We start from the raw sequence: 25,612 nt of genomic DNA on the forward strand, positions 1-25,612 counted from the left end.
GCACCTGCGGATGCCCTAGCCCAGGCCTCCCGGGGCTCAGGCCCCCCGTGCAGCGCCTGTGCCATGTCCCTGGCTGCAGCTTCCTCTTCCTGTTTGCTTGCCCGGCATGCTCTCACCCACTTTCTGCCTTCCAGAAAGTTCTTGACTGCTCACATCGCCTCCCTCCCCGTTACTCTCCCGGCATTATTTGGTTTCCTCCTGGCCTCACTTTGCTTGCCATGGGCCCTCAGGTGGGACGGCAGGCAGGCCGGTGGCGTCTGCTCGGTCTCCCACGTCTGGAAGCCTGTACTCTGGCCCCTGTGCCCCGTTTCTGAACGGATAAGGTGGTTTTCAGCCTGGGAGTGCCCGTCCTCCGAGAGGCCTTTAGAGAGCCTGAGAAATGCAAAGCAGGGTCCCTTCCCTGAAGGGGTTTGTCGTCTGGTAGAGAGATGAAGATCAGAGGTGACATGAGTGGAAGTAAGTGACCTGGGGGTCAGAGGCCGAGGGAAGCCAGGGCTGTCCCTGCGGGAGGGGGCCCTGACTCGGGCCTTCATGGCTGAGGGGATTCAGACTGGGAGTGGGTGGGGGGAGATGGATATTGGGGTGGAGGGTGCAGGCAGGTCCCCGGTCCCTCCCTCCTCTGCTGGGGGATTGTGCAGTAAGAACAGGCCGCCCTTCCTCTCTGCTTCCTCTTTCCTTCCTGGATGCAGGTTAATTCAGCAAGCAAGCAGGGCCCGGCCCTGTGCGAGGCCGGGGCACACGAGGCAGACTGCAGGACGCTCACGGTGGGGGGCTTGGGCACTAGGTGGGCAGGGTTCATGCAGGTGGAGAAACCCCCCCTCAGTCTGCTCAGACAGGATCGAGAGACTCGGGGAGAGGCGGGCCGTGACCTGGCCTCCCTGCCCACATTTCTTCCTGTCCCTGGACAGGCCTCTCACTTCAGTAGATGACCTGACAGAGGTGTGACATGTGGCCCGCTCAGCAGTATTTGACAGATACATAGTGAATGTTTCCAAAAGGCCTGGCCATGGTGCTGGCTCTGGGGGTGTCACACTGCATGAACTGGAGCTCGTGTAGGATTGAGGAAGGTGGAGACAGTAAGCACAAGGAGTGCTGAGACCCAGTGATACAGGACGCTCGGGGCCGGAGGAGGGAACCGCAGCCTGGAACTTGATGGGGGACGGGGGCTGCTGCTCAGTGAAGGGGTCCCGGAGGAAGTGGTCTGTGATCTGAGAGGGGCAGCGTGGCCGGGCTGGTGAGAGATGAGCCTGGAGGGCATGGAGCCCCGTGCAGGCCCCCCGGAGTGGCTAGAAGTTGGTCCTGAGGGCAGTGAGGAGCCGTCAGGGGACACAGATCTGTGACTCAGAGGGGTCCTTCCCGCGACCCCTTCAGAAGAGGCCTGGGAGCAAGCCTGAGGCAGGCCGGCTGCTGAGGGGCTGGAGCGGAGGCTCAGGGCGCCAGGCAGCGGGGTGCAACCCAGAGATGTTTGGAGGTGGCCTTCACAGCGCTTGGTGGCGGGCCAGCTGTAGGGGCAGGAGGGGCTGAGGCGTCCTCGGGGGAAGCGGTGGACAGCTGGGGCCCTGACCTGCACGACGCCGGGAGCCGCGGGCTTCAGAGGGAACGAGGAGGTGTCTTGGGGCGGGCTGCTTCGGGCATGCCCAGCCAGCACCGCCAGGAGGCTCTCCGAGGAGCAGCAGAGTAGGAGCTGGCTCAAATAGGGATTTGGGGCCGAGGTCGACCCCACAGTGTCCCCGGGCTGCCTGGGCCACCGCCCATTGACCCAGCCTGCAGGCAGGGGCACTCCTTACTTCCAGGTGGGCTGACCGTCAGACTGAAGGTGACAGAGCTTACTCCTGGGGACCAGAGGTGTCCCCTTGGCCTCTGGCGTCAGCCGGGCACCTGACACTTGTCAGGCGCGGATAGTGGTGGAGTGAATGCACGAATGAGCGAGTGCAGCGTTTGGTAGCAGTAATGACTCTGTGCAGGCCCCGAGGTCAGGTGACAGTGCTCAGGGCGCTCAGCCGAGGCAGCCGGGCTACTGCTGCCCCCACGGGAGGCTATGCTGCGGGGGCGGTGGGTCCTACGGCCCGGTCGGGACGGCCCCGCTCGCCCCTGGCAGGGAAGTCCGTCCAGGTGAGCACGCCTCAAGCCCCGGGCTGTGGGGACTGGAGCCTGAAGCGCAAGCTGAGCCCTCCTGGGGGACGTGGGGGGAGCGGGAGCTGGGCTTGGAGGGCAGGTGGCTGGCGCAGGGGCAGGGGGAGCCCCTGGGGCTGGCTTACCCGCCAGTCCGCGCAGCTCGCGGGACTATGGTTTGCAGAGCGGGGTCCTGTGCAAGGCTGTCCAGCCAGCCCTGGCCTTGAGGGTCCCCAGTTACTCTAAACCCACCCCCTCACCAGTTTTGTTTGCGCAGATGGATGAGACACGTGAGATATTTGAGGTATATGATATTTTAAATTATTTTTTTTAAGAAAAATCTTAAAAGGTTTTAATTTTTAAAAAGTCATGTTTCTTTTTTAAAATTAATTAATTTATTTATTTTTGGCTGTGTTAGGTCTTTGTTTCTGCGCGAGAGCTTTCTCTAGTTGCGCCAAGCGGGGGCCACTCTTCATCGCGGTGCGTGGGCCTCTCACTGTTGCGGCCTCTCTTGTTGCGGAGCACAAGCTCCAGACACGCAGGCTCAGTAGCTGTGGCTCACGGGCCCAGTTGCTACGCTGCATGTGGGATCTTCCCAGACCAGGGCTCGAACCCGTGTCCCCTGCATTGGCAGGCAGACTCTCAACCACTGCGCCACCAGGGAAGCCCTAAAAAGTCATGTTTCATTATGTTCCAATGCACTGTTTTCCGGCAATTTCTGGCCCCCTTAAGAATTACAGTACAGACATACGTGTGTAAAGGTTTTAATCCTTGGCAGGATTTTTTCCTATCTCCCGGTCTGGTTGCCTCAGGAGAGGGAGGGGTGGAGGACAAGGGGGATTTGATCTGTACAGTTCTGATTTTTTTTCTTACATGCGGGAGAACAGTGTTGTCACGTTACTTCCATAATGACAGCATACCTGTCAAAACATTGACAGTTCATCCTGGAGGGTGAGACTGCGGGAGATTGTTTTACCTCTATTTTACTGTTCTTCTTAGTTTCTTTCTCCCCCTCCCTCCCTCTCTCATCACTCGTCACCTGGGAATGCTTTGCTTAGGTGCTGAGGTGGAACCCAGGCAAGCCCCCGCTGGGACCGGGCCATCTCCATCTCCATCTCCTGGCGTCCGTGTCCCTGGCCCCAAGCGGGGCCTCAGTGTCCATGTTTGAGTGGGCGATGGCAGGAGGAGGCCACAGCAGAGTGCCTGCCCTGCTGGGAGACCAGGGGCCCCCTGGCCCAGCGCCTCGCTGAGCCGCACTGCTGTGCTGCCCTCAGTCGGTTGAACCTGTGTGGCCCGTGGCCGGTGCTGGCTGCGCTGCCGTAGCTGGTCTCGTGCCCCTTCCCCAGCGCTCTCCCACCCTGGCGCCACGGGGTCACCTTTCTCCTGCTCCGCTGCTTCTCTTCCTCTTGACCCCTTTGACATGGAACAGGGCCTGGGGTTTCCCACGCTGGGGGAGCTGGCCTCCTAGCACTGACAGCGGTTTTCCCTTTCTTTTCAGTGTGCAAGGAGCCCCCCTACAAAGTGGAGGAGTCGGGTTACGCAGGCTTCATCATGCCCATCGAGGTGTACTTCAAGAACAAGGTAGGAGCCCGGGTAGCGGTAAGGAGGATGCACAGCTCACACAAGGGCCAGTGGGACCGGCAGCGCCGGGTGACAGGGTGGATGTTGGCATGTGTAGCAGAGACTGCATGTTGGGCGCCCGCGGGCGGAGCGTCGCGCGCATCCCTCCCATGGTGGCAGGGCTGGGGGGCGGGGCACGTTGCAGCAGCAGGTGGGGGAGTACCGGGGCACGTCGCCATAAGTCATCCTGAAAGTGGCAGGGTCCCCGGCTCAGCCGCCACGTGCTAGAGGGGTTGTCACCTCGCGGGAGGAGGGGTGAAGAACTGGAAGTTATTAGACGTCTGACAGTGGGCTGTTGGTTGGATGCACTTTTGCATCTTCTGAACAGAATCTTTGATGACCTTGGAGGAAAGAGCTTTTAATGTTGTTGAGTGAGGAAAGCAAGTTATATGTGTGTCATTTATAGAAAAAAGGAATTATATACGTGAAAGATGTTAACAGAGGTAATCTGGGTGGCAGGATCACAGCGGGGTTTTGTATTATTTCTCTCCATATGTATTTTCTAAACATTTACAATGAAAAAAATGGAAATAGTCATAGACCGTTAAGGCTGCTGTAACAAAATACTACAGACTGGATGGCTCATAAACAACAGAAATTGTTTGCTCAGCGTCCTGATGGCTGGAAGTCTGGGATCGGGTGCCACCGTGGTCGGGTGAGGGCTGTCCTCCGTCCTCTGGGTCACAGGCTTCTCGCTGTGCCTTCACAGGGTGGAAGCGGTGAGGGGCCTAGGGGCTCTTTCTGGAAGTGTTAATCCCGTTCCCGAGGGCTCCATTCTCGTGACTTAAGCCCCTCCCAGCACCATCACGTCGGGGGCGGGAGTCAGCATAGGAAATTGGCGGGGGACACATTCAGGCCATAGCTTTTTTTTTTTTTAAGCCCAGTAACCAACATTTAACAGTTGCCTCCCTGGCAGCGTGCCTCTGCTGATCCTCACAGGTGCCACCAAGCGGCCAGCAGTGACCTTCGATGGCTCCAAGGTGGCCGGCTGGCTGCTGCTTCTCCACAAGTCCAGCTAGACTGGCTGTGGGCGGCTGTGCCATCTTTCAGGAAGGACATCCCCCTGGGGGGCCCGAGGGTGCCACCACTCACTTAACGAGCCCCTTGTTCTGAGAGCCCGTGGCGTCAGAGGCCTCTGGGGTGGAGCTCAGGTGGGCACCCGCGGCCCCCTGAGCACCAAGGGACATCTCAGCGGGTGCGGCTCAGCGGGATTTGGCGGCGGGGCCTGTGGGTCATCCCGAGGCTCTCTGGGCGTCGAGGCCTGAGAGTCCCGGTGACTGGCCACTGTTGAGAGGAGAGCCCAGCCTGTCCGCACGGGTGGGACACCTGTGGGTGCACCCTGAGGGGGCTGGCGCCCTGCAGCTTAGGGACCATGCTCAGGGAGGCCTCCTGCTGCCCCGGGAGCGTGGAGAAGGGGGCGTCCATGTGGGGCGGGGTGCCAGTGCTGGGGTGAGTCCTGGGGCCCCCCGTGGGGAGGCTGTGCAAACGGGATGCTGATTGTAGCCCCTCTGGGTGGTTGGGGAGACAGAGTGAGTCCATTGGGAGGGAGCGCTGAGCTGTGGGTGCCTTGGTATCTGCAGGGTTGGGTGCTGGGTCCGGCATGGCCCCGTGAGCCCTTTCTCAGGATAAGTGCTGGGTGCTCTCCTGTGCCTTGCGTCCTGTTACTAGAATCCTCTGTTCCTGGTGGGGGCGTTGCCCTCAGGGCTGTAGCGGGCAGCCCTGCACTGCAAGGCCCATCGCGGGAAGGGGTGCAGGTCCTGTCACAGGTCCTGTGGGGTGCGTGTGCTGTGCCAGGCGCTCTGCTGAGCGGTGCTTATTACTTAGTACCCGGACCGGCCCCAGAGGATGGTGATCTCTCCAGTCTGGATGAAGGGGCGCCTGGATGCCCAGTTGTGTGGGCAGGGCTGCACCATGATTGGCGGAGCTGGGGTTTGGACCAGCAGAGCGTGTGTTCACACATGCGCACCCATTGCTTCAATACCCGAGACAGGCGTGACCCGGGATGACAGCTCCTCATGAATTCTGTTGTTTACTTGCTTCTGGGTGACAGGGACAGTATTGTTTTATGTATCGTATGGTACAGCTGTTGTCTAAATGTGGGTCCCTGTTGAGGGACGTGTGTGGAAAAGTGAGTGCCGGTTCATGGCAAAAGCAGCTTCTGTAGGCATGGGATGCATGTGAACCAGGGACATCGTGAGAGCGTCTGCTGGTGACTTTTCCCCCCTGCCATAGGCAAGGGCTGCCGTTGGCTTTCAGCCCTGCCTTACTGTCCAGCTGTCAGTAAGGTGAGCTAGTCTTTGTCCTGCTAAGAAGAGGTGGGGCAACTGTGGACAGCCCACTTCTCTTGGCCCCAGTTTCTCTGTCCGCGAGATGGGTTCCTAATTGTGTCTGCTGCTCAGGCTGTTGGGAAGATTCGGAGTGATGGAAGCTAGCGTGTGGCCCGGTACCCAGCACAGAGTAAGGGCTTCATCCACGTGTGTTGTTGATGTCACTGCTGGGTCCGCCTGGGTGAGCAGGGTGAGTGGAGTAGGCGGCCTCTGAGGCCTTCAGGCCCCAGGATGACATGTGGCCTCTCCGGACAGTGGGGGGATCTGCACCCAGAGCAGAAAGGACACTTTCTCAGACGCGGGATGTTTTCTCGTGTGAGCGTGAGGCGATCTAGCCTCAGTGGCACTAGCTGGAGAAATTCTGTGTTACGTGGTGTTTGGCGCTAAAACTTATCTGAGGCCACGTTCCGTTTGACCTGTTGGCAGGATGTTCTTTTACAGATAAAGCCCTCCTTTCCCCCAAGCGAAAAAAAGAAGCAGTGTGGGGGGTGGGTCTGTCTGACTTAATAAAAGTAATTTCTGTGTCTTCTTTTTTTTAATACTTTTAAAATATTTATTTATGTGGCTGCACTGGGTCTTAGTTGTGGCATGTGGGATCTTTAGTTGCCGCACATGGGCTCTTAGTTGCGGCACGTGGGACCTAATTCCCTGACCAGGGGTGGAAACCGGGCCCCCTGCATTGGGAGCGCGGAGTCTTTAGCCACTGCGCCACCGAGGACATCTGTTGAGCGGTTTTAACTCACATGCTTCTGACTCCAAATGCACGGTGTCCTTCCCAGCACCTCTCCTCCGGCTCTGATTCTCCAGGCACCACTGGAGTGCCCAGCAGTTCAGTTCGCTTCTGACACTAGCCACTTGAATTAGCGCAGACCTGCAGGTCAGGGGTCAGCCCCACAGGGCTGTCCCCAGTTCAGAGGACAGCCACAGGTCTGCGCTGCGCCTCCTGTACTTCTGATGGATCAGCTATCCATCGGGGGTCCCCACAACCCCCTCAGGTTCTGGAATTTGCTGGAACAGCTCACAAAACTCCGATCAGCATTTTACTCCCTGTTTCCGGTTTAGTGTATGGGATGTAATTCAGGAACAGCCAGGTGGGAGAGAGGCAGAGGGCCCGGTGTGGGCAGGAGTGGGCTTCTGGGGCCTCTCCTTCCATGCACCGCCCTCCTGGCACCTCCACGCTCACCTGCCCTCCCTGAGGTCTCCAAACCCCATGTTTAGGGGTTTTATGGAGGCTTCGTTGTGCAGGCATGAGTCAGTCATTGGCCACTGCTGACTGACTCAATCTCCAGCCCTCCCCCTCCCCGGAGCTTGGAGAGGCTGGGAGGGGGGATGAGCTTCTAATCAAGACTTGGTCTTTCTGGGGACCAGTCCCATCCTGAAACCATCTAGGGACCCAGCAAGAGCCGCCTCGTTAGAACAAAAGACGCTCCTGTCACCCCGTCACTCAGGAAATTCCAAGACCGGGAACTGAGGACAAATGCCAAATATCTTTCTATGATGCCACAATTGTAAAATAAAATTTTTATTGAGGTGAAATTCACGTAACGTGCAGTTAAGCGTTTTACAGTGCACAGTTCAGTGGCATTTAATGCGTCCCCCCGACCCTCATCCTCTGGGAGCCTCTCATCTGCTTTCCGGCTATGGATTTGCCTATTCTGGGTATTTCATACAAAACGAATCAGACAACATGTGTCTTTTTGTGAGTGGCTTCTTTCACTTAGCATAGTGTTTTCAAGGTTCATTCAAGTTGTAGCATGTGCCAGTACTTCATTCCTTTTTATGGCTGAATGAAATATTCCACGGTATGGAGATACACACGTATATACAATCGATTCTCGTTACTCAAAATAGCTATGCTCTCCGTAAGGTCACCAGGAACACTGAGTTAGTGAAAACTGAACGGTTGCTACAGGGGGCCTAAAGGGTTAAGTTCCTGCGAGCCTCTGGTCACAGTTTTGTCAACTGGTGGATGCATAACCTTGTTTCCTGAGTGCTTCTGTTTGAAACCTCCTTATTTACTGTACACTGTTGATTCATTAGCATTGAACTCACAGCCCAAGCACCATCATTCATGCCTGAACCAAGCTTGTCCAGCAGACATATTTTCTCTGTAAGGCACATCACAGCCCTCCTGGGCTTGGGAACCCTAGACAGCACTTCAGCACTGTGCGTGGGGCCATTTCAGATGGCAGAAGCACAAAAATGTGGTAAAAATGGCACTACATACGTGGTGAAAAGGCCACTCGTTCAGTGTGAGAACTGCACAGGAAGGCCGAGTGCAGCTTGTTTCACAGCAGCCGGGGATGAGCCTGCAGCCAGCTGCTTTCTCACCACGCGGTGCCTGTCTGCAAGTGGACATGAAAGCCACGAGGACTGATTTTGGGTTTATAGGTAATTTTAGTGAGTAGCTAAATACAGAAATACAGAAACGGGGAACGCACGAATATTGAAGATCCACTCTGCCACAGTTTGTTTATCCACTCATCTGTTTGTAGACGTCTGGGCTGTTTCCGCCTGCTCGCGGCTGTGATTCATGCTGCTGTGGACGTGTGTGGACGCGTACATGTTTGCGTTCCAGTCTCCAGTTCTGTGGAGCGTATGCCTAGAAGTGGAATTGCTGGGTCATGTGGTAATCCTGTGTTTTACTTTTTTGAGGACCTGGCAAACTCTTCTCTACATATTCCCACCAGCAATGTAGGAGAGTTCCTATTTCTCCCCATCCTCAACAGTGCTTGTTATTTTCTGTTTTTGTTTTGTGGTAGCCATCGAAGTGGGTGTGAAGTGGTATCACGTTGAGGTTTTGATTTGCATTTCCTTAATGACAGTGGTGTTGAACATCTCACCTGCTGTTGGCCATATATGTATCTTTGGAGAAATGGCTGTATACATCTTTCGCCCATTTTTTTTAATATTTATTTTTTTAATTGTTGTAAGAGTTTTTAATATATTCTGGGTATTAAACTCTTACCGCATGTGTGATCTGCCAATGTTTTCTGCCATTCTTTGGGTTTTTATCACATTCTGATAATGTTCTTTGATACACAGAAGTTTTTAATTTTTATGAAGCTCAAGTTATCTACTTTTCTTCTTCTGTTACACTTTTGGTGTCAAATCTCAGACTCCATTGCCAAATCTGAGGTCATGAAGATTTACCCCTATGTTTCCCTGTACTAGTTTTATAGTTTTAGTTCTTACATTTAGATAGTTGACCCATTTTGAGTTAATTTTTGTGTGTGGGATGAGGTAGGGTCTAACTTCATTCTTCTGCATGTGATCGTTCCGTTGTCCCCGCACCATTTGTTGAAGAGATTGTTTTCCCCTGTGGAATGGCTTTAGCATCCTTGTTGCATATCAATTGGCCATGTATGGTTGGTTTTATTTCTGGACTCTCTATTCCATTGGTCTTTATGTCTGTCCTTATACTAGTACCATACTGTTTTGATTACTGTAGTTTTGTAGAAAGTTTTGAAATCAGGATATGTGGGTCCTCCAACTTTGGGGGTTTTTGCTTGTTTTTTTTAATATGGTTTTGGTTTTTGTGGGCCTCTTGGGATTACATATGAATTTGACACTTGGCTTTTCCATTTTTGCAAAAAAGGCCACTGAAATTTTGATACAGATTGCATTGAATCTGTAAATACTTTGGAGACATTACGATCGTAACAATATTGAAGTCTTCCAATCCAAGAACACGGATGTCTTTCCGTTTGATTAGGTCTTCTTTAATTTCTTTCAGAAACATTTTGTACTTTGCAGTGTACAAGTATTTTACTTTCTTGGTTAAATTTATTCCTAGATATTTTACTCTGTTGCATGCTATTGTAAATGGAATTGTTTCCTTAATTTCCTTTTGGAATGTTCATTGCTGGTATATAGAAACATAACTGATTTTTGTGTGTGTTGATCTTGTATCCTGCAACTTTACTGAATCTGTTTATTATCTTTAGTAATTTTTTGTGACTTCTTTGGGATTTTCTACATAAAAGATACCTGCAAATGGAGATAGTTTTACTTTTTTCTTCTCAGTTTGGATCCTTTTTTCTTTTTCTTGCCTCAGTGATCTGGCTAGGACTTCAATACAGTGTTGAACAGTAATGATGAAAGTGGTCTTTCTTAGTTTGTTCCTGATCTTTGAGGGAAAATGTTCAGTCTTTTACCACTGAGTATGATGTTAGCAGTGGTTTTTTTCATAAATGCCCTCTATCAGGTTAAGGAAGTCCCCTTTTATTCCTGGTTTACTGAGTGTTTTCATGAAAGGGCATAACATTTTTTCAAACATTTTCTGCCTCTGTTGAGATAATCATGTGGGTTTTTTTCCTTTATTTTATTAATGTGGTATATTACAATGATTGAACCATTCCTGCATTCCTGGGATAAGTTTCCACTTGGTTACGTGTATAATCTTTTTTAATGTGCTGTTGGATTCGGTTTGCTAGTATTTTTTTGAGAATTTTATATTCACAAGGAATATTGATCAGTAGTTTTCTTGTGGTATTTTTGTCTGGCTGTGGTATCAGGGTAATAATTCTGACTTCATAGAATGTCTTAGGCAGTGTTCCTTCCTCTTCTATTTTTGGAAAAGTTTGAGTAGAATTGTTGTTAATTCTTAGAATGTTTGGTAGCGTTTACCAGTGAAACCATCTGGTTCTGGACTTTTCCCTAATGATTTATGGCATTGAGCGTATTTTCATAGCTTATTTGCCTTTAACTTCTTTGATGAGGTGTCTGTTCAAAGTGTCTGACCATTTTTAAAAATTGGGATGTCTATTTTGTTACTATTGAGTGTATAACTGTGATAGAGTGTATAATATATTGATTGTATAACAGTGATATTGCGGATATCAGTCCTTTATCAAACCTTCCTTTTGCAGATATTTTCTTCATCTATGGCTTGTCTTTTCAGTCTCTCAGTCTCTTAGTGTCCTGCAAAGAGCAGAAGTGCTTGATTGTGATGTAGCTCAGCTTGATTTTGTCATGTGTGGCTCGTGGTGTATCTGTGTCTGTAACATAATATTTATCATTTCAGCCATTTTTAGATGTATAATTCAGTGGCATTAAGAATACACACGATGTGAAATAAGCCAGACACAAAAGGCCAAATATTATGTTCTTCCACTTGTATAAAGTATCTAGAACAGGCAAATTCACAGAGACAGAAAGTAGGGTAGTGGTTACCAGGGACTGGGGGAGTTATGTTTAATGAGTACAGAGTTTTCGTTTTGGACGATGAGAAATTTCTGGAAATGGATAGTGACAGTGGGTGCACAACATCGTGAATATACTTAATGCCACTGAATTGTACACTTGAAAATGGTTAAAATGTTAAGTATTATGTTACATATATTTTATCACAATAAAAAATTCACCAAAAAAGTAAAAAAAAAAAAAAAAAAAAAAAAAGAATATGCAGAGTGCTGTGCAGCCATCACTGCTATCTGTTTCCAGAACTTTTTGATCATTCCAAATAAAACTGTGCCAATTAAATAATAACCTCTCCTACCCTCAGTCCTCTATTCTACTTTCTGTCTCTGTGAATTTGCCTATTATGGGTACTTCACGTGAGTGAAATCATACAATATTTGTCCTTTGTATTCACAACGTTTTCAGGGTTCATCCACATTGTAGTGTGTGTCATTGTTTCATTCCTTTTTAAGGCTGAACGATATTCCATTGTATGGATATACCACATTTTGCTTATCCATTCATCTATCTTGGACACTTGGGTTGCTTCTGTGTTTTAGCTACTGGGAATAATGCTGCTGTGAACATGAGTATACAGATATCTCTTTGAGACCATGCTTTCAATTCTTTTAATTTTTTTATTGAAGTATAGTTGATTTACAGTGTTGTGGGCTTTCAGTTCTTTTGGATACATACCCAGAAGTAGAATTGCTGGATTATAGATATAGTAAATCTATTTTAATATTTTGAGGAACCACCATGCTGTTTTCCACAGCAGCTGTACCATTTTACATTCTCACCAACAGTGCAGAAGGGTTCCAGTTTCTCCACATCCTTGTCAACACTTGTTGCTTTCTCTCTCTCTCTTTTTTTTTTTTTTTTTGATAGCATCAGTAGTAATGTGTGAGGTGGTATCTCCTTGTGGTGGTTGTTGTTGTTGGCCACACTGCACGGCTCGTGGGATCTTAGTTCCCCGACCAGGGACTGAACCCAGGCCCTCGGCCATGAATGCAGCACGTCCTAACAACTGGACCGCCCAGGGATTCCTTCATTGTGGTTTTGATTTGCTGCTTCTAATGATTAGTGATGTTGAGCATCTTTTCATGGGCTTATTGGGCATTTGTATATCTTCTTTGGAAAGATATCTATTTGAGTCCTTTGCCTATTTTTGAATTGGTTGTTTGGTTTTGTTTTGTTGTTGAGTTTTATGAGTTCTCTATATATTTTGGGTAATAATCCATTATCACATATATGATTTGTAAGTATTTTCTTCCTTTCTGTAGGTTGCCTTTTCACTCTGTTGGTCATGTACTTTGATGAATAAACGTTTTTAATTTTCATGAAGTCCAGTTTGTCTATTTCTCCTTTTCTTGCCTGTACCTTTGGTGTCATATCCAAGAAATCATTATCAAATCCAGTATTGTGAAGCTTTTGCCCTATGTTTTCTTTTAAGAATTTTATAGCTTTGGCTCTTACATTTAGGTGTTTGGTCCATATTGAATGAATTTTCAGATACAGTGTTAGGTAAGGGTTGAACTTCATTCTTTTGGACGTGGATATCCAGTTTTCCTAACACCATTTGTTGAGAAGACTGTTATTTTCCCGTTGAATGGTCTTGATGCCCTGTTGAAAATCATTTGACCACATATATGAGGGTTTATTTCTGGGCTTTCTAGTCTATTTCATTGGTCCGTATATCTGTCTTTATGCCCAGTACCACACTATTTCAATTACCATAGCTTTGTAGTGTTTAAAAAAATTTTTTTTTAATTGAAGTATAGTTGATGTACAATATTAAATAAGTTACAAGTGTACAACATAATGATTCACAATTTTTAAAGGTTACACTCCATTTATAGTTATTATAAAAGTATTGGCTGTTTTTCCTGTGTTGTATAATGTATCTTCATAGCTTGTTTTGTACCTCTTAACCCCCACCCCTATCTTGCCCCTCCCCTCTTCACTCTCCTTACTGGTAACCACTAGTTTGTTCTCTATATCTGTGAGTCTGTTTCCTTTTTGTTATATTCACTAGTTTGTTTTATTTTTCAGATTCCACATATGAGTAGTATCATACAGTGTTTGTCTTATTTCATTTAGCATAATACCCTCCAAGTCCATCCATGTTGTTGCAAATGGCAAAATTTTATTCTTTTTTATGGTTGAGTAGTATTCCATGGTGTGTGTGTGTGTGTGTGTGTGTGTGTGTGTGTGTGTGTGTATACCACATCTTCTTTATCCATTCGTCTGTTGATGGACACTTAGGTTGCTTCCGTATCTTGGCAGTTGTAAATACTGCTGCCGTATCTTTTCAAATTAGTGTTTTTATTTTTATTTTTTTCAGTACCCAGGAGTGGAATTGCTGGGTCATATGGAAGTTCTATTTTTAGTTTTTTAGGAAACCTCCATTCTGTTTTCCACAGCAGCTGTACCAAGTTACATTCCCACTAACAGTGCACAAGTGTTCCCTTTTCTTCACATTGTTGCCAACATTTGTTATTTGTGTTCTTTTTTTTTTTTTTTTGCGGTATGCGGGCCTCTCACTGTTGTGGCCTCTCCCGTTGCGGAGCACAGGCTCTGGACGCGCAGGCTCAGCGGCCATGGCTCACGGGCCCAGCCGCTCCACGGCATGTGGGATCTTCCTGGACCGGGGCACGAACCCATGTCCCCTGCATCGGCAGGCGGACTCTCAACCACTGCGCCACCAGGGAAGCCCTATTTGTGTTCTTTTTGATGATAGCCATTCTGATGGGTGAGGTGCTATCTCATTGTGGTTTTAATTTGCGTTTCTCTGATGATTAATGTTGTTGAGCACCTTTTCCTGTGCCTGTTGGCCATCTGCATGTACCCTTTGGAAAAATGTCCACTCAGGTCTTCTGCCCATTTTTTAATTGAGTTGTTTGTTTTTCTGATGTTGAGTGGTATGAGCTATTTATGTATTTTGGCTATTAACCCCTTATCAGTCATATCATTTGCAAACATCTTCTCCCATTCAGTAGATTGTCTTTGTCAGTGGCTTCCTTCGTTGTGCAATAGCTTTTAAGTTTAATTAGGTCCCATTTGTTTAGTTTTGCTATTATTTCCTTTGCTTCGGGAGACATCAAAAAAATATTGCTACAATTTATGTTAAAGAGTGTTCAGCCTGTTTTCCTCTAGGAGTTTTATGGTTTACAGTCTTACATTTAGGTCTTTAATCCATTTTGAGTTTATTTTTGTATGTGGTGTTACAGAATGTTCTAATTTCATTCTTTCACATGTAGCTCTCCAGTTTTCCCAGCATCACTTAATTGAAGAGACTGTCTTCTCTCCATTGTATATGCTTGCCTCCTTTGTCATGGATTAATTGACCATAAATGTGTGGGTTTATTTCTGGGCTCCCTATTTTGTAGTAAATTTTGAAGTCAGGAAGTGTGAGTTTTCCAAGTTTATTCTTATTTTTAAAGATTTTTTTGGCTATTTGAGGTCCCTTGAAGTTCCATATGAATTTTAGGGTAAATTTTTATACTTCTGCAAAAAAAAAATATCAATGGTATTTTTTTTTTTTTTTTTTTTTTTGCGGTACGCGGGCCTCTCCTGTTGCGGAGCACAGGCTCTGGACGCGCAGGCTCAGCGGCCATGGCTCACGGGCCCAGCCACTCCGCGGCATGTGGGATCTTCCCGGACCGGGGCACAAACCCGTGTCCCCTGCATCGGCAGGCGGACTCTCAACCACTGCGCCACCAGGGAAGCCCTGTTAGTGGTATTTTGATCGGGATTGCATTGAATCCCTAGATTACTTTAGGGAGTTTGACATTTTAACAATATGAAGTCTTCTGAATTCATGAGCATGGAATATTTTTTCATTTATGTCTAATATCTTTCGGCAATGTTTTATAGTTTCATTGTACAAATCTTTACTTCCTTGGTTAATCTCTAGGTATTTTATTCTTTTTGATGCTGTTGTAGGTGGAATTGTTTTCTTAATTTCCTTTTCACATTGTTCGTTGTTAGTGTATAGAACTGCAGCTGATTTTTTTGTGTGTGTTGATTTTGTATCTTGTAACTTTGCTAATTTATTAGTTCTAACAGTTTTGTGTCTGTGTGTGTAATCTAGGATTTTCTATGTGTAAGATTATGTCATCTTCAATAAGAGGTAATTTTACTTCCTCCTTTCCAATTTGTATGCCTCTATTCTTTTCTTCCTTTTTTTTTTTCTTTTTCTTGCCTAATGCTCTGGCTATTACTTCCTAGGTGTTGTATAAAAGTGGTGAAAGCGGGCATCCTTGCCTTGTTCCTGATCTTAGAGGAAAGCTTTCAGTCTTTCACTGTTGAGTGTGATGTTTGCTGTGGGCTTTTCATCTGTGGCTTCTATTTCTAGTTTGTTGAGCGTTTTTATCACATACGAGTGTTGAATTTGGTCATATGCTGCTTCTTCTACAGTTATGGAGATATAATAACTATTGAGCAATATTACTTATAATATTGTTACACCTCAGATAATTTTATACTTGGGAGAAAAGTATTGAATGATAATAGGCCAGGGGCTGTGTTAGGCATTTTACAAATAGCTCCTATAACCCTCACACAATCTCTAGTGGGTGTGAAGTGCATCTCATTGTGGTTTTGATTTGCATTTCCCTAGTGCCTAACGATGCCGAGCATCTTTTCATGTGCTTTTTGGCCATTTGTATATCGTCTTTGAAGACATGTCTGTTCGTGCCCTTTGCCCAGTTTTGAGTTGGGTAGTTTTTTTGGTTGTTGAGTTGTAAGAGTTCTTTGGGAATCCTGGATTGGTGCCCGTTTTTAGATGCTGACAGAATTTGCTGGGCAGAATGAATGTGTGATGTGAACTTCTCTGGGTTGGGAGCTTGAGCTCGTCCAGGGGGATCCAGATGGTCACCCTCTGATCACATGTGACCCAGAAAACCCTACGAGCTGTGGCTAAGTTGTTCCTTTGGAAAATGATCTGGGGTGTTGGTTGTGGCCTGAGAGAGTATGCCTGGACAAGACAGCGTGTCCAGGATGAGTAAAGTATCCTAGGACCAACTGAATGAACAGGGTCTTGCTGAAATGCTCCCTTGATATCTGTTCGTTGTCCCAGAAGTGTCCTAAGGTCCTTGAAGCCCTTCTTGTTCCAACAAGTGAATTATATCTTGTGCCCTGGCTGTCCAGTAGAAATATGTAAGCCACGTATGTAACTCGAAACTTTTTAGTGGCCACGTTAAAAAAAGGTTACAAGAAACAGGTGAAATTAATTTTAGTACTGTAACTTATTTAACCCAATATATCCAAAATATTAGCATTTCAACATGTGTAGTCAGTATTTTAATATTAGCAAGCTGTTTTATATTCCTTTTAAAAAATACTAAGTCTTTGAAATTTGGCTTTACACTTACTGCACATCTCAGTTTGGACACAAGATTTTATTGGAAGGACTTGATATGTCTTTAGGTTCCATAACGTTCACAGTCAAAAGAGGTCGCTTTGCAAACCCAAGTTGCTCCAAGTGTGCATAAAGGTGTCTTGAGTAACCCAACCAGGAAGGACTGGCTCATCGTCACGAATTTTTTTTTAACTTTTAATTCTGAAATAACTTTAGAAACACAGAAGAGTTGCAAAGATCATACAGACAGTTCCTCTATACCCCACATCCAGCTGCCCCTCGTGTTAACATCTTACATGACCACCGTGAGTGATCAAAACAAAGACATTAACGTTAGTGCAGTACTTCCTGTTACTAGGCTTCATTTGGATTTCCCCATTTCTGTTCTGGAATCCATCCAGGACCCTACCTTGCATTTAGTGGTTGTGTCTCCTTTTTTGCCTCCTTCCATCTGTGACAATTTCTTAGTCTTATCTTTCATGACCTTGATGTTTTTGAATTATACTAGCTAGGCGTTTTGAAGAATGCTCCCCAACTTGGTTTTTTTTTTTCATGATTAGGCTGGGGTTGTAGGTTTTGGTAAGAAGACCACAGAGGTGAGGAGCCCACCCTACCCAACCCCACCGTGCCCCACCCCCATCATTACCTCATAGTAGGGTGGACCTGATACTAACTTGACTTATTACTCGGGTTGTTACCTTGATCTGGTTAAGGGGCATCTGCCAGTCTCTCCTGTGAAATTACTATCTGTCCCTTTCCATACTGTTAGAAGCCAGTCGCTTATGGCCAGCCCTCACTCAAGGGCAGAAAAATTAAGCTCCACATCCTGGTGGGCAGAGTTAAATACACCACAGTAACTAATATCTATTTGGGGGAGATGCTTTGAAACTATGCAGATCACTTGTTTCTTTTTCAAGCTTCATCCACTAGTTTTGGCATCCATCTCTGGTGATTTCCATTTCACTCATTCCTTCTACATTTATTAGCTGGAATTGTTCTGTAAGGTAGTTGTCCCTTCTGCGTTTATTTATTTATTCAGCCCTTTATTTATATCAGTATGGATTCATGAATCTTTGTGGGGTTTGGGGGGGGTTATAATCCAGGCCTATCGTCATTTGTTTGGTGGTTCAAATTGTTCTCACTCTGGTGGGTGGGGACTCCCTCAGGTTGGCCCCTGGGCCTTTGCATCATGTTCCTGTGCTTTTTGGGGTGCTTCCTCGCTTTCTGGCACCACAAGGTGCTCCAAGCTTATCTTGGTTTTTTCCCCTGCACCAGCCCTAGAATCAGCCCTTTTATCCAAGGAGCCTTGGTCCCTTTTATTAGAGAAGGATGTTTAAAAACCAAGATCTGGGAGCAAAGCGTGTTCGTTGCTCCTGGGGCGTCACTGCTTTTAGGCCCCTCAGAGGGCAGATCTGAGAAGTGTATGCATGTACACTAACCGCCCGCCTGTGCTCATCCCGATGCTGTCTGTATATGTAAACACAAAAGTAAGCATCAGTTCGTGCCTCTGCCTCCACCTCCAGTCCAGCGCCACCAAGTTCACTCGAACACCCCTCACCCCCACCCTTGCTGATTTTAACTTCTTTCTCTGCAGGGAGACACCTGGCTCTCCTTACCTGCAATATACTTGCTCATTTGTTTAACCTTAGTGTATCTGGAAAGTAGTTTCAGAATCTCTAAGCCATATTCCTGTGAGAAGTAAAGTAACGGTGTCTGCATGCAGTTTTTGTCTTCAGCCTTCCAGGATCCAGTGAAAAGTTCTTTGTTGCAGCTCCTTTCCTCCATCGTTGCTGGTGTGGTTGTGTCATTCGTGTGTATACAGTTAGATTCATTAGTCATTGTCTGCGCTCTGTCTGGGGTTCCCTTTCCCCACTCATCTGGTTATTATTATTATCACCATTTTAGTTTGTCTTCAGTGAAGTTCATTCTGGGTTTTGACATGATAGAGTCATGCATCCACCACAGTGTCACCACACAGAACCCTTCGCTCCTCCCCAGACCCCCTCCCGCTGTCCCTTTGAAGTCAGCTCCTCCCCCCACCCTCAGTCCCTCAAAAACACTCATCTGTTTTCCATCCTTAGAGTTTTGCCTTTTCCAGAATGTCACATAAATAGACTCCTACAATATGTAGCCCTTTGTGTCTGGTTTCTTTCACTTGGTGAGATGCACTTAAGATTCATCCGTGTCGTCACATGCATGAATAGTTCATTCCTCGTTGTTGTGTGGATAATGCCGCATTTGTTTATCCATTTGCTGGTTGAAGGACATCTGGGTTGTTTCCAGTTTTTGGTGATTATGAAGAAAGTTGCCCTAAACGTTTGCAGACAGGTTTTTGTGTGGATGTAAGTTTTCAGTCCCCTTGGGTAAATACCCAGGAGGGGGGTTGCCGGGTGACACCGTACCGGTAGGTTGGACTTTATGAGAAACTGCCCACTGCCATCTGAAGTGGCTACCACTTGGCACCCTCACGAGCAGTGGAGGAGGGTCTTGCTGCCCTGTGTTCTTGCCAGCACTTGATAAACTCTGTTGCCTTTTTTTTTTTTTTTAAGTCTTCATTGAATTTGTTATGATATTGCTTCTTTTTTATGTTTTGGTTTTTTGGCCGGGAGGCGTGTGGGATCTTAGCTCCCTGACCAGGATCAAACCCACACCCCCTGCATTAGAAGGCAAAGTCCTAACCACTGGACCGCCAGGGAAGTCCCCCATTTTGCCTTTCTAATGGGCAGACAGTGGTAGCTCTCTTCAGTAGCTTTATTGAGATATAATTTATATACAATATAATTCATCCATTTGACGTGTACATTTCATTGGTTTTTAGCATATTCAGAGCTAAAAACATACAGTGCAACCATCACCACTAATTCCAGAACATTTCCATCACCCCAAAAGAAACCCCGTCCCCATTAGCAGTCACTCCCCATTCCCGCCTCCCCCAGCCCCTGGCAACCACTAATCCACTCTGTCTCTGTGGATTTGCCTGTTCTGGATGTTTCACATAAATAAAATCACACACTCTGTGGCCTTTTGTGACTGGCTTCTTTTATTTAGTGTAATGTTTTCAAGGTTCATCCATGTTGTAGCATGTGTCAGTGCTTCATTCCTTCTTATGGCTGAGTATATTCCATTCAGAGTGGATCACCTTTTGTGTATCCATTCATCGGCTGATGGGCGTTTGGGGTGTTTCCACCTATTAGCTGTTTTGTGAACAAGTTTTTCTGAGCCTATATGTTTTCATTTCTCTTGGGCATATACCTAAGAATGGCATCGCTGGGTCTTTCGGTAATGCTGTGTTTAACTTTCTGAGTGGCTGCCAGACTGTGTGGCATAGCAGCTGCCCCATTTTACCTTCCCACCGACAACGTCCGAGATTCCAATGTCCCCACATCCCGGCCCACACTTGCTGTCTCTCTGATTACAGCCATCCTGGTGGGCGTGAAGTAGTGTCTCATTAGATTCTGATTTGCATTTATTTCCCTGATGGCTGATGACACTTAAGCATCTTGTCATGTATTTATTTGCAACTCATATATTTTCTTTGGAGAAGTGAAGTGAGTGTTCAGAATTTTTGTCTTTTTTTTTTTTTTAATTGGGTTAGTTTTTTTCTTATTGTTGAGTTTGAATAGTTCTTTATATACTCTGGATACAAGTTCTTCATGCGGTACATGATTTATAAATATTTTCTCCAAGCCTATGGTTTGTCTTTTCATTCTCTTTAACAGTATCTTTGGCCCAGCAAAAGTTTTACGTTTTGATAGCCCAGTTTATCATTGTTTTTTCTTTAATGGCTTGTGCTTTTTGGGTCTGGCGAAGGGAATCTAAAAACCCATGAGTTTTGTTTTTGCAGCCCACCCACTGGCAGCGTGTTCGGAAACAGCTGTTTAAAGAGGCAGAAGGAAATTGCCTGTAGGAGGATGGTATCTAGAAGGCGATGCCATTGTCATTTATTCTTTGCAGTTGAGGGTTTTTAGAAAAGTTTATTTATTTACAGTGAGGAGGGGGAATTGCTTTTCTCCTGTTTTGGGGGTGTTTTTGTTTTGTTTTTGCTGCAGTTTCATTGATTTATTCAAGCAGCAGATATTTACCGAGTCTAGGACACAATGAGGACCAAAGTGGATCCGGTCCCACGTCTGGTGGAGCGCCCAGACCGACAGCGCAAGAGGTGCTGGACAAGAAGGGATGAGGGCAGCGAGGTCAGCATCAGTCCTCAGTGCTGCCAGTGCGTCGCAGGGACCCACTTAGAAGGGGGCGGGGGGGAGGTGCCGAGAAAGGTTTCCCTTAGGAAGCCAGGCTTACTCAGAGCCTTCGGGTGGGTGGGAGTCCGCGGGACACAGCAGATGGGAAGACACTCTTCCTGGTGAGGGTTGGGGCCACGCGGGTTCACAGGCAGGCCGGGGTGGGAGGGGCGAGAGCGTTGGGGAGCATTGGAGAGATCAGCCCGGTTGTGTGTGATGCGGTCACGCTCGCTGTGTAAAAGACCCCTCAGGCCCGTGCGCGGCAGGTGGGTGTGCTCTAGACCCTCAGCGAGGGGTCGATCCCTCTGACCCCTCTGGGTCCATCTGCCTCTTTGCTCGCGAGATCTTTCGGCCTTGGCCTCAGACTCCGCGGTGAGGCGCCTCTCCCGGGCCTGTCCCAGGTTGTCTGGTGGCAGCACGGTCACATGACTGGGCAGACCTGGCCCAGGCCTTCCTGGGAATAACTCAGTGGCTGACAAGCGGGAAGTACTTGTCCGTGTCCTGGGGAAGTAGGGTCGGTGTCTAGGGCTCAGGGGCCCTGAAGTATCCACGTGAAGGGGGGCTTGGGGGCTTGGTCTCAGGTGGGAGCAGATGTGGACGAGCTGATCTCATTTTTTTCTTTTTCAAATTAAAGCTGGTTGCCCCTTAGTCCTGAGTTTCTGGCTTGGAGCGATTGGTGAGACCAAGAGGAGAGAAGAGGGTCAGTGGCAGGGTGGGGATGAGAGGTCATCTGAGTTCGGAGACACCTGCTCTGTCATATCCCACGTCGGGCCGGCGGCCCTCGCTTGTGACCTGTGGACATCTGTTAGGGAGTGAACGCTGGCCTGGGCACACATGGGTGTGGAGCCCTCAGCTGGGCCATTTGGGCTGTGAAAACTTCCCCGAAGCTGACCTTGGTCCCGTTTCCTCTGGTCTCTGCCCCCCTTCATTGTGAGATGTACCGTCCGCTTAATGACACACTTCGGGAGGAGAAAGAGAACACATCATGGGTGCCTGCTGACTTCAGGACACAACCCGATTTTCAGAAATGCAGAACGTGAAGAAGTTTACTCTGGTGGCTTCTGCTAATATTGGACATCCTCCCTGCCCTCCACCCCGCCCCCAGCAAGCTCTTGTTGGACACTGAGCGCTCACCATCACTGACTTAACGTGACTTTTCTCAGATGCCGTTAGCTGAAGTCACAGAAAGGGCGTCTTGGTACGTTTTATTAGGAATTTTGCGTGGTTTATTCAGAAAGGATTTTTTGTTTGTTTGTTTTAAAGTAAGTTGAAACAGCGAGGCCGGCTTCTGAGCCGGAAGCCCTCAGAGGCCTCGTCTTTGACGTTCCCGCTGACTTGTGCTGGGGGGACGACAGCGTGGGCAGCGTGGCAGAACCAGCGACATGTTGTGGGTGGTGCTCTGGCCCCCACGTCCTCAGCCCCCCTGGGCAGAAGCGGCTCTGGGTGCCTGGCTTGCTGGTGGTGGCCGGTTGGGCTTTCCCCACTTGCCCTCAGTGTGGGTTGAGACGGCGGGCGAGAGTGGGTCTTGAGTGATTAGGCCCTCGCCCCCGGTGGGACCACCAGCCCCGCACACCCCTCGGCTCCCAGGCTCTCTGGGGCCTTGCTGGGTTCAGGGGGCGGGCAGCCCTCGGCTGCTCTGCACCGGGGACAGTTGCTGGTCGAAGCAACAGAGGGGTCGGCCCCACTGGTGGATCCCCAAGGAGCCAGGACAGAGGGGACAAGGTGAGAGGAGACCAGGGAAGAGGTCAGGGGCTGCCAAGTTGTGACAGGCCGCGTGGATGCCGGCCAGCTGTGCCTCGGTTCATCTTTCTCTGTAGCATCCCTCTGCTCCTCCGTGTGGGACCCCAGAAGCATCTGCATTTCCTAGAGGGTGGGTGTGGAGCCCCGGAGAGGCATGCCTTGAAAGAGCGAATGAGTGAGAGAAGAGGTGCGGCCTGACCCACTTGTGTAACCGAGCCGTTTGCACTGTCACCCCCCAAAGTGAGGGGGGTGCAGGCAGTGGGAGGGGGCTTTTCCACATCAGCCCGGGTGCTCTCTTGGATGGAGCTTCGGCTCAGGCAGCCTCAGTCCCAGGTTGAGAACTGATCTGCGTTTTTGCATACCTGGCTCTTGTGTCGCTTTGTCTTGACAGCACTGGGGATGGGGGCGGTCCTAGATGGGGGGCAGTGAGGTCCAGGGAGGAGACCAGCGAAGCCTGGGTCCCCTTGGGCTCCAAGCACTCGTGGGCTCGTCCCAGGACGCCTCACCCTTTCTTCTTTTTTGTCTGTTTTGCTCCAGGTTTCCTTGTCAGATTGCCATTTTACGTGTGAGTTCGTATTGCTGGCTCCTTTCTCACCCTTTTTGGTGTTCGCTTGGGGCTTAACCATTGTTAGGGCTCCAGATAATAGAAGCTAACTTTAAGCATAAAAGTATTTGTTTCCATACAAAGCTCTTTAAATTGTAGTCTTTGCCTTTCTGCTATCTTGTTTTAATTTCTAATTGATTATCAATACACTGATATATTCAGAATATAGGTTACCCAAAATTCAGACAACACTGAAGCATGCAGAGCAAAAAAAAAAAGCGAAACTCTTCCCTTTCCATGTCTCCGTCCCCCAGCGTCCTTGCTCTTCAGGGGTGAGTGGTGGTGTGTGTGTCTCCAGCCGTTCCCCCGTGGGTTTTACATTCCGTGTGTGAGTGAGGCTTTGCTCTAGAGCAGTGGGCTTTCCCCCTGTCCTGGATTTGTGGGTTTGCTCTTGCTTTCCTCCACGGGCAGCGGGGCTTGGAGCTTGTCCACGTCCTTGTGGAATGATGACCAGCGTTTCTGGGGTCTGTTACTTCATTTCACAGGTGAGGAAGCTGGAGCAGGAACTGGTGGTGTCACCTGCATGATGTCACCTGCTCGATGTCCCCAGCAAGTGCAGGAGCCAGCGGGCTCCGGAGTCTGCCCCCTGGGTCACTGTGTTCTGTCTGAGCCTCCCTCAGTGGGCATGCACCATTATGTTCAGATGTCAGAGGTACATTTTCAAGGAAAGAGAATGTCCCTGGCACCCCTGACCTCCAGCCGGGCCATCCTGACTGGCATCTCGGTGGTTTGCCTCTCTGGCTGTCTCCCGCAGCACTGCAGTGACCGTGCCCCGTGCAGCCAGCCCTGGCAGGCACCGAGGTCACCCGCGGGGCAGCCTCCTGGCCTCCTGGGCCGCCCGACAGCTGCTGCCCATGGTGTGCTGCCAGCTAGTCACAGCCGCTCCTCCTGCCTTCCCTTGTGCACCCAGAACCCTGGGGGTTGATTTCCTCCTCTCACCGAGGCTCAGAGAGGTGGAGTGGCGGGTCCAGTGCCACACAGCAAGGCAGCGGTGTGACACCCGGGAGGTCTCAAGACCCCAAAGCCCACGGTTTTCAGCCCACATTGCACTGCTTTCCTTAATGCTTTTAAAAAGTTTTTCTCGTACTTCTAACTGCAAAGGTGATATGTGGAGGCTGCGAGGAATCCGGGTCTCCTCTCCAGCCTGTTTCCTTGAAGTGGCCACTGTCACCACTGTAAGTCACCTTCCAGAAACAACATCATCTTCTGTGTGTATGTGTTTGAGTGAGTCGGGGGGAGGGGGAGGGAGAGAGAGAGAGAGAGAGATGCAATTTCAAACTGAATATCTGTGGACCCTGCTGTGCTGGTACCCACAGCTCTGCTGAGTTCTTCGCGCTGTCTGCTTAGCGAGCCCCTCAGCTTAGACCAGCCATCATGGACCTGCCCTCCCCGGCTAAGGGCCACCGTCACTCCTGCGGGCTGCCTCAGTGGCCCTCCCTGAACACTTGTTTACTAGGTGGGTAGGCTCGATCCTGGCAGTGGGATTTCAGGCGTTGCTTCCCTCGCTGTCTCTCCCGGGCGTTCTGTGATTCTCTCCTGCCGCCTGGAAGCCCCGTTCTGGTCGGCCTGGGCTGGGGACCCGCGGGCCAGGCCGGAGGAGCTGAGTGCACAGAAGCGCGGGGTCTGCACACACCCGAGGCTGTGGTGTGCCAACCTGGTGTCCGGCCTTTATTGGTTCCGTGTGGTGTTGGCAGTTGATTAAATGCCGCAAAACCTCAGTTTCCTTGCCCGAGGGGCGGTGAGAGCAGTGACTAACTCTCAGAGCTTTTGCAGGATGAAATAAGGCGCTGAGTAAAACCTGCCACCTGGCGCCTGACCCCAGGGAGGGCTGGCGGGGCTGCTGGCGGCAGGGCGGCAGCAGGGGCGGGGGGATGGGGGAGACGTAAACCTGCGGCCACGGAGGATCTTGGGGACAGTGGGAGGGTGGCCGCGGGCCTGCCTGCACCCTTGTCCCCAGTACCAGGATACAGGCAGCCCACGTAGGTAGTCAGTAAGATGCTCGAATGCGGAGCTGTGGGGAAGGCTGGGGGTGCTAGGCGTGTATATTTAAACTTTTAAATATAGAAAACCAAGAAACAGATGCAGAAGTAGAGAGGGCAGCAGAGCAAACCACCACATAGTGCCCACCACCCAGCTTCAGCACTTACTCACCTGCAGGCGGTGCTGTTCTCATCTCTGCTCCCAGCATGTCTTTTTTTTTTCTTTTTTCTTTCTTTTTAACATCTTTATTGGAGCATCATTGTGTGTTAGTTTCTGCTATATAACCCAGCATGTCTTGAATCAGGTGCTAGGCATCCTATTTTTTTCTACTCTGTAAATGTTTCAGCCCGTGTCTATAAAAGATAAGACTCTTGGGCTTCCCTGGTGGCGCAGTGGTTGAGAGTCTGCCTGCCGATGCAGGGGACACGGGTTTGTGCCCCGGTCTGGGAAGATC

At 48.8% G+C, this 25,612-nt stretch overlaps 1 protein-coding gene across 1 annotated transcript in view; it reads left to right on the plus strand.

Annotated features, from left to right (window-relative positions):
* MLLT1 (MLLT1 super elongation complex subunit) overlaps window positions 1–25,612 on the plus strand; it is a 63,312-nt gene that overhangs the window by 14,955 nt on the left and 22,745 nt on the right. The window contains exon 4 of the mRNA XM_065873845.1: window positions 3,611–3,693. Within this exon, the coding sequence (XP_065729917.1) occupies window positions 3,611–3,693 (83 nt within the window). The remainder of the gene's footprint in view (window positions 1–3,610; window positions 3,694–25,612) is intronic.

The sequence above is a fragment of the Phocoena phocoena genome, chromosome 3 (genome assembly GCF_963924675.1).
Source record: "Phocoena phocoena chromosome 3, mPhoPho1.1, whole genome shotgun sequence".
NCBI lineage: Eukaryota > Metazoa > Chordata > Mammalia > Artiodactyla > Phocoenidae > Phocoena > Phocoena phocoena.